The sequence below is a fragment of the Zonotrichia albicollis genome, chromosome 5 (genome assembly GCF_047830755.1).
Source record: "Zonotrichia albicollis isolate bZonAlb1 chromosome 5, bZonAlb1.hap1, whole genome shotgun sequence".
Classification (NCBI taxonomy): domain Eukaryota; kingdom Metazoa; phylum Chordata; class Aves; order Passeriformes; family Passerellidae; genus Zonotrichia; species Zonotrichia albicollis.
Window position 1 is genome coordinate 13,667,892 of NC_133823.1, and position 13,682 is coordinate 13,681,573.

Genomic DNA, 13,682 nt, shown 5'->3' on the forward strand with positions numbered 1-13,682 from the left:
AGTTCAGACAATGCAATCACACTTGCTTCAATGTTTCTGTGGTGTGTAAATTACACTCCTGTTAACTTAGCAGTATTTATCTAAAAATAAGTAAGTCAAAATTGGACATAAGGCACAAGTTAGCATGAAGAAATCTCTCTTGCATTATGTCTGGCTCCATCCCTGGGTTTAGCTATTCAGGCATTTATTCAAATCCTTACTGGAATGTTCTACATGCTTACCCTGGCTCAGATCAAGAATTGTACTGCAAGCTGCTATCTTTACCTCTGATTTCTGAAAAATCATAGAAGGGGGCACTAAATTTTGCTCATTTCATGAATATGAAACAGGAAAGGCACATATGCCTACAAGGTGCATTATTACATATTTTCTTTTTCTTTGAAGACTTCACACATGGAGTATTTCTTTGTAACTCAGTGTCTTAAAGGGAGCCATTGGTATTTGACACATTTAAGCTTTGCTAGAGGTATGTTAATCATTATTTTGAAATAATCTGTTAAAACAGTAATGGCTTTTACTAAGTTAAATCTTAACAGGAATGGTGGGAACAGCCTTAGAGTAATGTGGTATGGTATGTCAGAGAAGAAGAGAGATGATAAAGCACTGTGTATGTTTTAATGTTCACCACCACCAAACTCCTCAAAACGAATGTGCAGAAAACATTTCTAATTCCAACATGAATAATTCCCAGCTCAAATTCCAAAAAGAGTTTTCTGGAAAAACTGTCTAAAATACTAATGCAAACCCAGATTTTTAAAGAAAGTTCAAATTCTAATCTCTTGATTGCAACCCTCTCTTGTACAGTGGCTGGAATTCAAAACAGTGTTTGCCTACCCCCCACAATTTTTGTATACATATATAACAGATGTGGGGAACTAGTAGCATGAAACTAGGTCTGATTGTACTCTTTAATGAGATTTCAAATGCTGGCTCAGATTTGGCCTCTAACCTTTCTGCTCTATCTAATCTCAACTCAGCATTGATTGTCTTTCTGAATATTTTATTATTACTGCTTTTTTATTTAAATAAGGAAATTCCTCACACCTTGCTGAAGGACTTAACCACCTTTTTACAGAGTCTATTTCCATAAAAGTAGAGAGGTCTTTCCAAAATACAACAATCAAACAGGGTAAGTGAGGGAAATTACTGAAGAACAATTAGAAGGTGGCACACAGGTCTCTCAGTAAGGGGATTACACAGTAACATCCTCCCTTCTTTGTAATGCCAGGATCATGCTTCCTGTAGTATGTAAGAATGATTTCACACCAGTACTTGCTGTGGAATACTTGTTCCTAGAGGGCACAGCATCTGAAGGATAAAAGAGGTTGAAGAAGGAGACAGAAGCCTTGAAAATTAATGCAATTTCTAAACTTTCTTATTTTGGTGTGAAGTACTGTTAGGTTATCACTGCAAGAGGTAAGCTGAGTGCCAAAAATTGTGGGTCTGCCATGGAAGAACTGAGAGAGAAACAGGGAGACAGGATGCTGAGGAGGAAGGAAATGGGAAGTGTTGCTCTCAAATTAACTTCCAAAGCACATGCTGTATTTACAAGTATGTAGAAAGGTCTTTTATAAAATGGGATTAGAAACTCAGGTCACAATCAGCAGACAGAGACATATATACAATATTTTCAACTAATTTTCAATTCTTTTCTCCTACGGCAATACCACAGACTGCCACAAGATGGTGGGGTCACAAAATAAGATTTTGGAACATTTGGGGTTTTTTCCCTTAACAGTACTGGACCACTTCTTAAGACTTCTATCTGTACAGAGATTGCCATACAGATTTGGGCAGCGCAAACAAAATAAACACAGCCTGCATACACAGACGTACTGCTTGCCAAGCTCTTTAAGAACTGGATTTTTAAATTCTGCTTTATCAACACTTAGACAAAAGCTAGCAACTTTCTTTGAGTGCAATTGTGGGTAAAAAAATGTCATTATTTTTATAAATAATGTAACTAAAAGACTGTCTCTCAGCATCTGAGACTTTTTTAGACCTTGCAATGTAGTATTATTTTTTTCACCTTCTGCTTTAAATTACAGGGGAAAATTTTAAAATGGCAGGCTCCAGTCCTAATGCATCTCTATTTTGGGTGTTTTAGTCCACAAATACCACTAAACACTTTTCAGCCACAGAGGACAGCTGTAGGTTTCAAACAAGTGCTGAAGTGGAGGGCTGAGAGCATTTATTTCCTTTTTTAATCTACACTGTTCCATCGACAGTCTAAGTCAAAACCAGCACTTAGATCTCTGCCTTTAGGATAACTGGTGTAGTTTTTAAAACATGGATCTTTGCATGCTGTCATGGTTTGAGCCTGGCACAGAGCCAGTGCCCCCCCATGAAAATGCCTCACCCTGGTGTCTGCTGTGAGATGTGACCAGGAATAAGCAAAACAGGCTCTAACTTAAACATAAAGAACACTTTATTACTTAAACTACAGGAAAATAGGGAAAGACTATAAGGAAAAGAAAAAAAGAAATTGAAAACCTTACAAAAAAACTTTCCTCCTCCCCACTCCCTGACTTTCCCAATCCAATACATTCTCCCAAATCAAGTGCCCAGCCTTGGCCCCACACTTTAGTATACTCAAACTGCAGTTCATGAAGAGGAAAGGAGTCCTTCTTGTTCCATAGGCTTCTCCTGGAAACACACTGAAACCTCGTGTGCTTCCTTGTCACTTCGGCACCGCCCGGAAAAAGTCCTTTTGCCGCTTGTGACATCTTCCTTCCATGCCCAGTGCTCTCACCACTGACGGCATGGACCAGAGCTGCTTTTAGGGTTGTCTTTCAAGGATGCCTTGTCTCACTCCAAAAAGGCACAGTCTCTGCTTTGGGACATCTGTCCCCCCCATATTTTTCCAACCCCCTGGGGCCGGGGGGTCCTCACAAATGAACCCTCCTGGTTTTGAGGCACTGCCTCCCCCTAAATGCAGTCTGTGTCACAGGAACAACTGAGTCCATGGCCACAAGAAAAGTCCAGCCAAAAGGCCACTCCAAATCATCTCTCCCCATCCAATCATCTCCACGTTCTTCGGGCCAGGTCCTTGTCTCATCTCATCTCTTATCTCCCTTCTTATTCAGCTTCGAGGAGGATTAGCATTTTTGCAAGGCCCCAATCATGAAAGAAAGGGTTAAAAGTTTTCAGTCTCTGTCTATCTCAGAATGCTGGTAGAATGCTGGTACTCCCACAGGTGCTGCTGCTCCACCGGCCAGGCTGCACTCTTCCCTCCCCTTTCTCCTCCTGGGCGGCTGCTATCACATTCAGACGCCGGCTCTCCTCTCTCTCCCTCCTGGGGGGGGGGGGGAATGGCTGCCCGATGTCTCTTGGGGCTCCCCCACCCTTCCATCCTTGAGAGCTTTCTCACCCCCATCTCTGTCCAGGCCCCGGGCCTACCGCATGGCTGCCCCTCCCCCGCCCAGCAGCAGCGGCTGGGCTGGACGGGGGAGAGATCTGACCTCTTTGCCGCGACGTCCCAAGAGAGAGTACCAAGGGCAGTGCCCTGCTTTTAACCCCTGTGTATTCTCGGAGGTGTGTCCAAACCCCACTGGCTACACCGGGTGCCAGTCTCAAACCCAAAACCTTCATTGGTTTGACCACAGCTTCCCAGAATTCCCACTCCTTCCTGGTCAAACCACCACACATGCCTATGGAGGACCTTTTCCTCATGGACTTTTTTCAGTTACAACTGATCAGCTTAAGACAGGGCAGAATTTCCCCCTTGAGCACTGTCCTTGCCTACATTCCAGAATCATTACAGCTACAGAAATTTAATGATTATACCTATCATCATATTTCTTTTGCTATCTGACTGTGTAATATCAAAGTGTTTTATGATTACACATTCATAATTAACATGATTAGAAGCATTCATTAATTTTTATTAAAACACAGGATGTCAATTCTGGCAGAAAATCCTCTGTTATCTAAATTGGAACAACTCATTAACTGAGGCAGATTTTCTCCAAGTGCACAATTACGAGCTTGAAATGGGAATGACGAAGCACAAAGTGGGGAATTTAATGTAACATAAAAAGCAGCAGCAAGCTGAGGAACAGCTATTTTGGCATGTTGTGGTGGGAGGTCTGAGCAAGATGACTTATCTCACCGAAATATTAATCCTGCATTCATGGTGGCATTTCCAAAGGAGCATGCCCCCGCTCCAGCACTGTTCATGCACAGGCATGACAAATGCAAACGTGTCCCAGCCTCTCCTTAGTCATCATATTCAAAGGCTCATTCATCTGAGCTTTGTCAGTAATATCTCTTATGGCGTTGCTGTTTTGACAGCACTTTCCTTTGTGATACCACAGACACCGTGGAAGTGCCTGTCAGACCGATTACACTCCCTGCAGTTTTTCACTCCCTCTACCATAAACAATATCCCTGGAGCCCAGCAGGTCACCAGCAATCCAGGCAGAGCCCTCACACTCCGAGCAGCAGCCAGCGCGCTCAGAGAGCTGCACTCAGCGCTCCACGCACAAAGCCAACGAGCCCCTCGTAAACTCCCCGAGAGGAAGCACTAACAAGGCAAGGTCACATTACAAAAAGATTAATGCCCTGCCAAAAATAGCTCTAGATCATGATGGCACATAAACAGTTTGCATGAAGAACAAACACTAGGGAACAATAAGCTGCGAGGCTATAATTCAATTTAGGAGTCCTGGTAATAAAACAAAGGAGAACATTACATTTTGTGTACCAGTTTGACTGATTTTGGGAGACAGGCTTTGGTCCAGAAATTCAAAGGTCAGGTTAACTTAATGTGCTATGTGATTTTTCTTCCTCTATGTGGGTATTTTCAAAGCATTACTCTATATAATTTTCCTACATAATGCAGAGCTCTAGTACAAGCAGTCCTGTGCCTCATTTAAATACCAGATTAAATTTTGCCCACACCTTGTGAAGCATATATGAAAGCATTTACCAGTCTGGCTCTAGTATAAGTTAACAACTGATTTCTATTCTTGTTTTTGGTTTAGACAGAGAAATAAACCAAACCTATCCTGCTCCTTTGTCCTGGTGCTGACCATTTTTACAAATTATGATACCTTCCACAGTCCACAAGGAATGGTGAAGACTGGCAGAACCTATTTCTGAGTTAGGTACCAACTGCAGTAATTGTAACAGCAGCCAATTTATGCAGGTTTATAAAGGCTTTAAAAACAGCAATGAAGACAGCAATTTAGGACAAGGAAAAAGACAAACTCCATGGGGAAGGATGCTAAAAATTACTTCAAAAAATACAGATCCTTAAAGAGACACAAGTGCTTTCAGGTAAGGTGGGCAAAGGTCTAAGAAACAGCTGGGTTTCCTCTAGGACAAAGATCTACCAGCTCCACTGAATATACTGGTGATTATCTTCTCTTGATAGATTGTTCAGAAAAACTGTTAAGTTTCTCCAAGGTTTTTCAGGGATTGCAAGCATAGGTAAAAACATGGAAACCCACAACAAATAACCTACCCGATCTTGTTTACTGGAAGAGAAAGCCACCAATTTTGCAACCTGTCTTTTTCAAGAATGCTTTAAAAAACCCACTGTCTCAGACAATGCACATGGTAACAAAATGTCATCCTTTCTTAAAGATGACCATGGCCCTCTAAGAAATCATTGGTCAGTGGCAAATGAAATACATAGCTGGCTTTTCTTTTTTTTTTAATCAGAGCTGACAAACCAACCATTTCTGAAACTGAAATTTATGCAAAGTCACTACAAATGTTCATTCACTGCCAGTAACTAAAAACACTCTGAGGACACCAAATCCAACTAAAAGCACAACAGGACACCAATTAAACTAATTTAATGACCCTTGCAACACACTAGATATATCTCCTAATGAGTATTTAATTGCTAGACTAGGTCTTTAAGTTGTGCCATATGCAGTGATTATTTCTGTTAGCTGGTTAGAGTAAGGGCTGGAACTGGAAAGGACATGAAGTGGGTCCAGAGGCATAGCTGATGAGCAGATTGAGAGGATCAGGGAAGAAAGGCTGGAACCAGCAGAAACAAATGGGAATTGTCACAGGCCTAAGGCCATTTGTGTTTGGCAGGAACAAGCTTTTGAGTAAAGATTCATTTGACATAAAAATGTGGAGTTCAAGGGATTACTGCACTTTGCCAGTAGGAAGGCATATGAAGCCCCTTCTTTGTGGGAAACTATCTGCTTCTAAACAAATTCTTATGTACAGGCTTGGATCTGAAAAACAAAGAACAATTTTTACAACCAGTGTTTTCTGCTTGCCATCTGCACAGTGCCAATGCAGACTGCAGCCCAAATGAGACACATTCCATTTCCAGAATTCACCAAAATTTTAAAACATTCTTTTAAATTCTTCTTTTAAAATTTTTCTCCTCCTCTGGAGAAGAAAAAAATTGTGCATGTGTTTCTTCTCACCTCATCCTTGTCACTGTCTTATTTTGCTTCAACAACCCCAGTGATTAAATGCCTAGAACACAGCAGCTTTACATTTTGGATTATTTGGCTCCAGTGAGAAAGCACTTGCCAGCTATCACATTCTACCAACTTAGGCACCTTTTCTCAGCTGACTGCAATGGTGACCAGAGCAGTAACATTTTCTTCCTTTTTTAGAGCAATTCATACCCATAAGAGAATGTATTAGGGACTTTGTTTTGCTAAATATGCATTTATGTGCTCTCCTCTCCTGTGGATGCACACAAATGCTGGCGGGTGAGCTATGTAACTTTTAAACTCTCTGAACCACTGAACTATGTTCACCAGTAATAGTTATGAAAATCCAAGCCACACACATCAATCATATTATTTTTTTATTAATATTTGTTTCAGTGACATTTCAAATACTTTTTCTCCCTGAGCAATCTTATCTCACATGTCATCTGGTAGTAATTGTGATGAACAGCAGATGAAAAGAGGTAATATGGAAAAAGAAATCCAATTTTTACCCCTCCAAGGTAAAAACTGAAGAACAAATCCTTATGCAATTTTCCTTATGCAGTGCCATATTCTCTGTGCTAATTTCACAGAACAAATGGTCATAATTCACTTTGTGTCATTACAAATGTATGATTTGTAAAAGAGATGAGGGACTTTATAAGTAAAACATAAGCCACACACACAAGAAGAGAGAAGCAAATACCCCAAGGGGAAAGAAAATGGATTCCCTGGAGGGGGCAATTTTACACAGAGGTGGAGCTGTACTGGAAATACCAAGGATATTTCAAATAGTAGCAAGCATGAGTGATTGCCTAATTGCACAGCTAGTTCCTCAGAGCAAATTTCACAATATGTACAGATACATTCAGAGGAAGTGAGGTATTTATTGATTTTTGTTTCTAAACTGACACACAATTTTGAGGCGTTGTGTTTTTCCTCACACAAGAGGCCTCAGCAGTTTTCAGCTCCAGCAGCTGCACCTCACCTTTCCAATACTGATCATCAAGAAATGATGGTGTTCCACTTTTTGTCAGAGGGGGCCTGAGGTGTTGGATGTTTCAAATCAGACACAGGATTTTCTCAGTCGGTGAGATGGAAAATTTTTAAATGCTTGTTCCATTCTCATACACAATTCTTCAGCAACATCTTATTCCAATCATAAGATCAAGATCAAAATTAGTAAGTGGAGGTTCTTTCCACTATGTTTTTTTATAGCTGACTTCAGTATTGGAACACCCAGCTCTGAACTCACATGACAGCAACGATTTCTCAGATATGTTTTATAGGTTTCAAAACAGTGCTGCATTTTCTTTTGAGTGAAGCTATTTCCCTTGTTTCTAATTTGCTTTATTTGCTCTGGTTGTGCTTGCTCTGTGGTCTTCTCTGCCAGGGGGGTGCAGACAGGAAGGCAAAAGGGAACAAAGAAGGCCAGGGGCTCCACAGAACCATGGATAGCAGCTGAACTCTGGGCAAAGAAGAGATCTGTGCCTCTGAACTTCATCTCCCAACACCAGCATGGTGAGGTGTGCAAGCATCTTAAGATACAGACAACATTTTAAAGGAGTACTAACCATGGTATACGATCTTACTTTTGGTTTTGTCTTTAATTCTATGGTACATATTTTACTGAATCGGCTATGAAGGCATAAAGAGAAAAAGAATTATTTAACAGCAATTTGTCACACAAAAATAAAGCCTACACATATATTTCAACATGTCTCACATGTTCTGAAGTGTTTGTCTGCTAACATGCACTTGCACATGGAAAAAAAGTGAGTATGGAAAGTGGCAAACTCCTCAAACACCAGCTCTCTTTGTGTCAGTTCCAACTCTGATGACAGTAGCCAGTCTTTCTCCCTGCCAGAGCCAGTGACCCAGCACCGCTACGGAAGTGTGACCTGTATTCCATTGTGTTCCATGCCCCAGGAACAGAAATGTCAGCTCTGCTCCAACTGCAAAAATCTCTATTGCTATCGATGTAAATTCATAGAGAGAACCTGGGTGGATTTTGCATGATGGGACTTTTGGCTAATAATAACATGTAATTAATTACAGACTGAACACAGTGGATCTAGGGGTTCACAAGAAAAAGTGAGCATGGATGCCTAATGTATGTGTTTTTTTCTTTCTCTACAGCACTATTCATACTGTGGCCACTTTCCAAGAGCTCAGCTTACCAAACAGGCTGCATCAAACCCAGAGCTCAGGCTGCTGTTCAGCACAATGAAAAGTTACCCCAAACCAAGGTCATCACACAGGTACTCTACTCACAGGTACTACTGTGAAACGAACTTCACCTCAAAGAGTTTACAAATGGAACAAAAGGCTAGGGGAAAAAGCAGATAGCCAAAGGAAACAATGCAGAGATCAGAGCAGAGTTTATGCCTGACTTCTGAACCACTGCTACACCTGAATCACACCTCTCCGAACTCAAATGTGAAAAAGTAAACAGGAAAAGCACCCTGTGCAAGACATGGGGACATACAAGGTCAGTGTTCTATAAATTCTGAGCTTCAGAAGCAGAACTGCAGGACCAGCGATTTATAGGCGGCTCCTGCTGCTGTTTCTAATTGCTAGAGTAGAAATTACGCGCATCCTTCACAGCAGTAGCATGTAAAATCTCTTCTCCTTTTCATCTGCTAAAGCTCAGCCAGCATACCTGTTCATGGGGCTCATTAGTTTGTGCTACAGATGTTGCTAGATAACCTTGAAAAAGAATTAGTGCGGCTGAGCCCTGGTCTCATTTGTTTGGAGTAGTTAGAATTTGTGCACTTCCTCCAAGCTGTACCTCTCAGTGGTGTGTTCAGTACATCATCTTCCCACAGTTCAGGGTGGCTTGTTTTCTTAATCATTTCCTCTACAATTATTTGGTTTACAGGCACAGAAAAAATAACCTTTTGTTTCTGCCACTCGCCTACCCTTTGGTAGAGACAGACATTATCAGTAATATTTATCATAATGTCCAAGTAAGGAAATGTACCCAGTAGATGCTTCTTCACCATTTTTAAATAAGCTTCATGGTATTTGAACAGTAAGTGAGCATGCCATAAACATTCATCAGCTAACACAGTCACTTCCCATAGTGCTCTGGCTCCATAAAGCCATTTACTCATCAATTATGCTAACTCACCTTCAAACGAGAAACGAATAACCTCACAGGAAGACAAGTCACTTTTCCAGAACGTTATAAATTCTTACATTTTCTTTTAAACTGAGGGTCAGGACTGAGGAAACTGTTGGAGATGAAAGAACATTACAGGTGTCTGCCTTCTGTGCATCTGATGCACAAACCTTCAAGCTTAATGAATCTGCTCACTTCACAGGAACAGGGAATGGAGGCACCTAAATGATTTCCAGCAATCAGGTTTGAATTATAGCATGTTTCTGCACTAAAAGATCAAGCTACAGTTTCCTTCCTGATACTTGGATTGCTATCAGACAAAGGTCTCACATAATAAATGCAATCTGCCTCTTCCTCCTAACTCCCATTGGGCCCACAACTGCAGTAAAGCTGCCAATGCCACTGTGGGGGTGTGATGTCACTTATGGATGTCACTTAGGGCACATGCTGAGGACAACCACTGTATAACAGTCTCTTCAACTGGAATTTCATGACCATCATACTAATTCTGGTCAGAGTTAAGAAGTCCATGTGGCACTCATAATGCACTGGTGCTGTTTCTCTGATTGCACACTGTGTATGTGACTACTGCTGCCAATGCCTACAGGAAGACAGTACAAAAATCACAGGGGACTACAATTACTTACAGGAGAGTAAAGTCATACCCAGCTGTGTGAACAGGACCAGGTTTTCCTTGGCCCAGAAACGCTCATTAACTCTGTAAAACTGCATAAACACTGGAACACAAATCAGACCTGGACCCTCAAGACCACATAGGCTTGTTTTTATGGTCAGAGTGACTTTCACTGTAAGACCAAATGCCCAGAATTATAAAGAAATGCATGAAAGTATCTTCCCTTCCAGTTTTATAGGTAACAGAACACACTGAGGCTGGTGATAACAGAAATTCTTCCTTTGTGGAACTGACTAAATGCCAGCATCACTACTGCATTTCAAATGATATTAAGATCAAGGCAATCCAGATATTTTTGATTAGGCCAAAACATTAGCAATACTTCTCCTAACCAACTTTTCACAAAAGGAAATTCTCCAGAAACGCTTTGAAATCAGACATCAAAGTCAGAACAAAAAAGACGACATTTCAGAGCAGTAATGGGAAACACACAGGGAAACCTACAAAAACGTCATTCTGTCTGCTGCTGCCATGTGTTTCACAGCTCTGTGGGTCAGCCAGCCCAGCACACTGTGCCCTGCCTGGGCTGCAGGGCGTGGGGAACAGCTGCAGGGTTTTACCTGTCAAAAGAAGGCTTTTCTCCACAGTCAAAGGCATCCTGCAGCTCCTTGACGAGATTGGCCTGCCCAGGCAGTCGGAAGAGGCCCTCCTCCTTCAGCCCCCGCTGGCGGATGAAGTCCACACACTGCTCCACCAGCATGGGAGCCAGGCGGTTCCCATAGCGCTTCTCGTACCGCACCGTGTCTTCCAGCTTCTGCCCAAAAATACCTGCACCAGAACGAGAGCTCGGACTCAGCTGAGCAGCACAAACACATCGGAGGAGCCCACCCTTCTCCTGCAACCCACGCAATCTGCAGGTCATTTAAATGCCTGGACAATTAACCCACTCCTTTCTTAAGAACAGAATGCTCAGTTTCACCATGGACACTCTTATGGAAATACAGCACTGACATGTTTTCCAAAAACATTTGAGCACTTATTTAAACATTTGAACATTTATTTAAAATAAAACGCTAAATTATTTGCAAGATCACCGGCACAGGAAACAGAAATAACACAAACAGGATTTTCTGTCATAAAACCTCTGATTCAAAAGTGATTCATATCTCCATCTTTTTTTGGTTGATGCCCAGTTATTAAGTACCTCTTGCATCAGGTCCAAAGACATATAAACATTATCTGTAGACATGGAGGGAAAAATGTTTATAACTCAGAATTTTGTTGCTACTAAATGAAATTACTATTTTGTTCTCCAAATAGACAATGGTAAATCCATTATGTATTACCAACCGCATTATCACCATCTGCTTTAGCAGTAATAAATTTTGTGTACAAAAAGAAGTTCCTGACATGAAAGGTAAAATATGTCAGATGAACTGCAGGAAAGCTGAATTCGTCCTTAAGCTCAGAAGAAAATGGAGGGTTTTTGACAGAATTAATTTCAACCCTGATTTGAGGGTACCAGTGCTACCCTTTACAGCTTATTTTGCCTCTCCTTTCAAAGTGCAGAGCAGCACAATAATGTTCAGGGATGTCATCTGTGCTGGAAGCTCTCTCTTGAGACCACCACTTGCTGAACAGTACTAGGGCTGAAGCAAGGCAATTCAATTTCTACATATAGCAAGACAATGAATAGTTCTAAGGCAGTCACGATCAGAAATTAAAGACCAAATGACTACTTCGCTTTTGCAATGACGTACACTGTAAAGTATAAAAAAAAAAAGAGGCAGTAAATTGTGCCATGCACTGAGCACAACTGCTCCTGCTGGTTTAAAAACATAAAATATTCAACAAGAAAAATATCATTGTTTTGGTTTGCTTTCTCTAAAAAAAGCCCAAAATGGAGATAGATAGCTTTTGCTTTTGACTTAAAAACTTAATTCACCCATATATTTCAATTCAGATTGAACCTTTCATGTGTACATTTTTCCTTCAACAGAAAGGTAACTTACACCTTAGTTTGTAGGTAGGACAGCTGCCTTGCAAATGCACAGGGATGAGGGATGTAGGGCAGGTCTCAAGTTTCCCATATGGAAGGTCTGAAGTTTGTAGTTAAAAGCAATTATTTTTACTGTAGCAGAGGAAGTAACTGGAGAGAGTAAATGATGTCCTGCTAAGACATCCAGAGAGTCTCTGAGATGCAGAGCAGTGTATTTTGTGATTGCCATGGTACCCACACTTGGGGATGCCAAAACCAGCAGTAGGTAAGGAGAATGAACATCACACAGTCATTCCTAATTACTCCTTTTGTACATGCTGTACAAAACCCAGAACCCAACAATTAGCAGTTAAAGAAGGAATTTTTGCAATTTCAGAGTCAAGTTTAGAAGAATACTGACTGAAGTAGCATCCACAAAGTTTGGGGCCTTGAGGTTGGCAGAGGAGTTAAGTATGCTAAGTATATTTTCTTCATTATTGCATACCTTCCTAGCCTCCTAAAAACCAACTATGGGGATGGGAGAAGTATTAATTGAATTTGTGTTTCCTGTATTTTTCCAAGAGTTGCAGCTGGATGACACAAAGAAAATCCTCAAGTCCTTCCACTTGCTACACTCTCCTTCTCAAAGTAGTGGAATTAGGGAGGAAGGTCCACTGAAACTCAGTTAAGGAATCTGTGTGATTATGAGACTCTGGGGATTTCAAAGCTGTTAATATACGAGAAGGCTGCACTTCAGTGCCCCCCAGTCTGTCCCTTCTCCCAGCTGAATGAGCCCCATTTTCTCTGCCTCTCCTCAAAGGGCAAGTGTTCTAGCTCCTCAACCCCTTGGTGATCCTTTGCTCAACTCACGTTAGCATTATCTCCACCTCCTGGGTTTGATGGGTTTTTGTTTGTTAAAGGATGCAATATTTGGATATGGTCTAAAAAATGTTAAGCAGAAGACATTAATCACCTTCCTCCTTCTGCTAGCTCTGCTTCTGCTGATACTGCCCAGACTGCTGTCAAATCTTCCTTGCTGCCAGGTGCACTGCTGGCTCATGTCCAGCTTACTGTCCCCCAGAACACCCAGGTCCCTTCCCCAGAGCTGTTTCCCTGGGGTTATTTATTCTTAGGAACAAGACTGGGCCATCCTACTCCAGTTTGCCCTATGAACATACAGCCTAAGCCTCCCTGAAAGATTTGCCCTATGAACATACAGCCTAAGCCTCCCTGAAAGAATGCATGAGATTTCCTGGTTTTAAACACTAGACTCTTTGCCTCTTTTCAAACAAAATATGATAGGATATTCAAATTATACCTGAATGTACACATAACTACACTTCATGCCCACAATTAGCAGGAATACAATTAGCAGGAATAAGCTTTCTGCTACTGGTTATGCCTTCTTCTCACCATGCTAACTTTCTTTAATCAGTAATGTGCATATTGCAGCTTCCATTTCTAGGAGAGAGTAACTTCTTAGACCAGAGTGCTTTGGAACTCCTATTAGTAATGACACTGCAGTCAAAATAC

At 41.3% G+C, this 13,682-nt stretch overlaps 1 protein-coding gene across 4 annotated transcripts in view; it reads right to left on the reverse strand.

Annotated features, from left to right (window-relative positions):
- Nucleotides 1-13,682, reverse strand: part of ARHGAP24 (Rho GTPase activating protein 24) — a 192,353-nt gene that overhangs the window by 17,648 nt on the left and 161,023 nt on the right. For all 4 annotated transcript variants that reach the window (XM_005485331.4, XM_014265860.3, XM_074540829.1 and 1 more), the window contains one exon: nucleotides 10,792-10,999. In XM_005485331.4, the coding sequence (XP_005485388.2) occupies nucleotides 10,792-10,999 (208 nt within the window). The remainder of the gene's footprint in view (nucleotides 1-10,791; nucleotides 11,000-13,682) is intronic.